This window comes from Cyprinodon variegatus, unplaced genomic scaffold (assembly GCF_000732505.1).
Source record: "Cyprinodon variegatus isolate N-32 unplaced genomic scaffold, C_variegatus-1.0 Scaffold770, whole genome shotgun sequence".
NCBI classification, from domain to species: Eukaryota; Metazoa; Chordata; class Actinopteri; order Cyprinodontiformes; family Cyprinodontidae; genus Cyprinodon; species Cyprinodon variegatus.
In genome coordinates this window covers 1-1,636 of record NW_015151223.1, presented here as the reverse complement: position 1 = coordinate 1,636, position 1,636 = coordinate 1, and the positions used below count along the sequence as shown (strand labels likewise).

The 1,636-nt window shown below is 41.8% G+C and overlaps 1 protein-coding gene across 1 annotated transcript in view; it reads right to left on the bottom strand.

Annotated features, from left to right (window-relative positions):
• The window catches only part of LOC107098341 (pancreatic secretory granule membrane major glycoprotein GP2-like), a 13,094-nt gene extending 12,653 nt beyond the window's left edge, over positions 1-441 (bottom strand). The window contains exon 1 of the mRNA XM_015395974.1: positions 308-441. Within this exon, the coding sequence (XP_015251460.1) occupies positions 308-395 (88 nt within the window). The 5' untranslated portion in view covers positions 396-441. The remainder of the gene's footprint in view (positions 1-307) is intronic.
• Between the last annotated feature and the right edge of the window lie 1,195 nt (positions 442-1,636).

Sequence of the window (1,636 nt, the reverse complement as noted above, 5' to 3'; positions counted from 1 at the left end):
GAAATAAAATTTAAAAAATCAGTTAACTTTTTTTTTTTCCAGTGGCCCTAATCCTCTTCCGTACTTATATATTCATGCTGACAATTAAAAAGTTTGACATTAGATCCCCGCTTATAAGGTCACACACACAGCTGTATACACATAAATAAACTGATTTGCACATGGGAAGGAAACTTAGGGTCAAGTGTGACATGGACTGCTCTCTACTGTATAAATATAATGAATATATCACTCTGGTTGTCTACTTCAGCAGGAAGCCAGCATCAATGAGAGTATTAAATAAATTGTGTATATAGAGTGCACTCACCCTCCACCATGGGCTCCAGATGACCTGCTGTGCTCATAGTCCTCAGCGTGTAGATCAGCCCGATAAAAACCACACTGGAAGACCCCATCTTCCAACTTCCCACTGCTTTCTCTCAGCTCTGCCAGTCCGCCACCGTACGGCCCTTTCCCTAAATCCCACTGTCACTAGAAGATGTAGCACCTCTTCCCTTCCCCAACCCATGAAACCCTTACTCTAATGAACTGGGACCCCCCCCCCCCCCCCCGCCCCTAAAACACCAGTTTGAATGATGCTTCAGACAACAATGAGATTCCACACATGAATGGGGGAAACCGAGGGGAGTCCAAGGTAACATGGAGAAACCCGCCTTCTGCAGAGACGGCGTCTTAGTAAACACCTTACGAGAGTTTCTTACCACAGGGAGCAGCTATACATCTGGTAACCATGTCAAAAGACAAGGTTGGTCTTTGTTCCCTCTTTCTTTTGTCTGCCCACTTTAAAACATTTTACTGGTGCGGGAATCCCAGTCAGTAAGGACAAAAGGAACTCATTGCAGGTCAAGGGCAATTCACTGACCGCTTTGCATGTGTGTGGTTAAACAGCACCGTAAAATCCAGCTACTGCATGCAAATGCAAGAGATGGATCCTAATTTAAGACAGAAAACCTCCACTCTACATGTAATCTATCATACGGAGCATTAAACCCGTCCAAGTAATTTGCAAAGGGAAATTAGTTGTTTTAACTTACTGGAGCAATGAGGCAGAAACCCTCTCAGCTTTTTCAAAATATACGAGTTCTTTTCACCAGAGCTTTTCTCCAAAGCAGCAATATGAGCCATTTTTTATATATTTTTTGCAAATGAAAGATATACCTTTGGTCTAATTGCCAGTAATTGTTTTAACAGATTAGCAAGCATTAGTATGGATGTGGAACCTGTTTTCTGGGCGTAAGACTTAAACTTCCTTCAATATTCCACTTCAATGAAATCAGTCAGTAAAATAAATAATAGTGCAGGAAAAAAAAATATTTTCATTCACACGCTTTTATTTTCTGAAAGCTGTAACATCAATGGGAAGATTTCATTGTGGCGACACAGTAGGATTATACACTTGTTATAAAAATGAAAGGAACGCTTTTTAACCAAAGTGGAGTCAATTTCCAGAACATTTATCTGGTCAGGTAAGCAGAAGAGCCGTTGTTTGTGACCGTCAGCTGTAATGAAGGGGCAGCAATGAGATGGCCGCATCAGGCCACAGACATTTCTGGCTCCCTCCTTTTTTTACGGGCAGATTTTGGATTCTTCCAGGATCAGAGTCACTGTTGGTAACATGAGGTAAAACCTGGAGGTT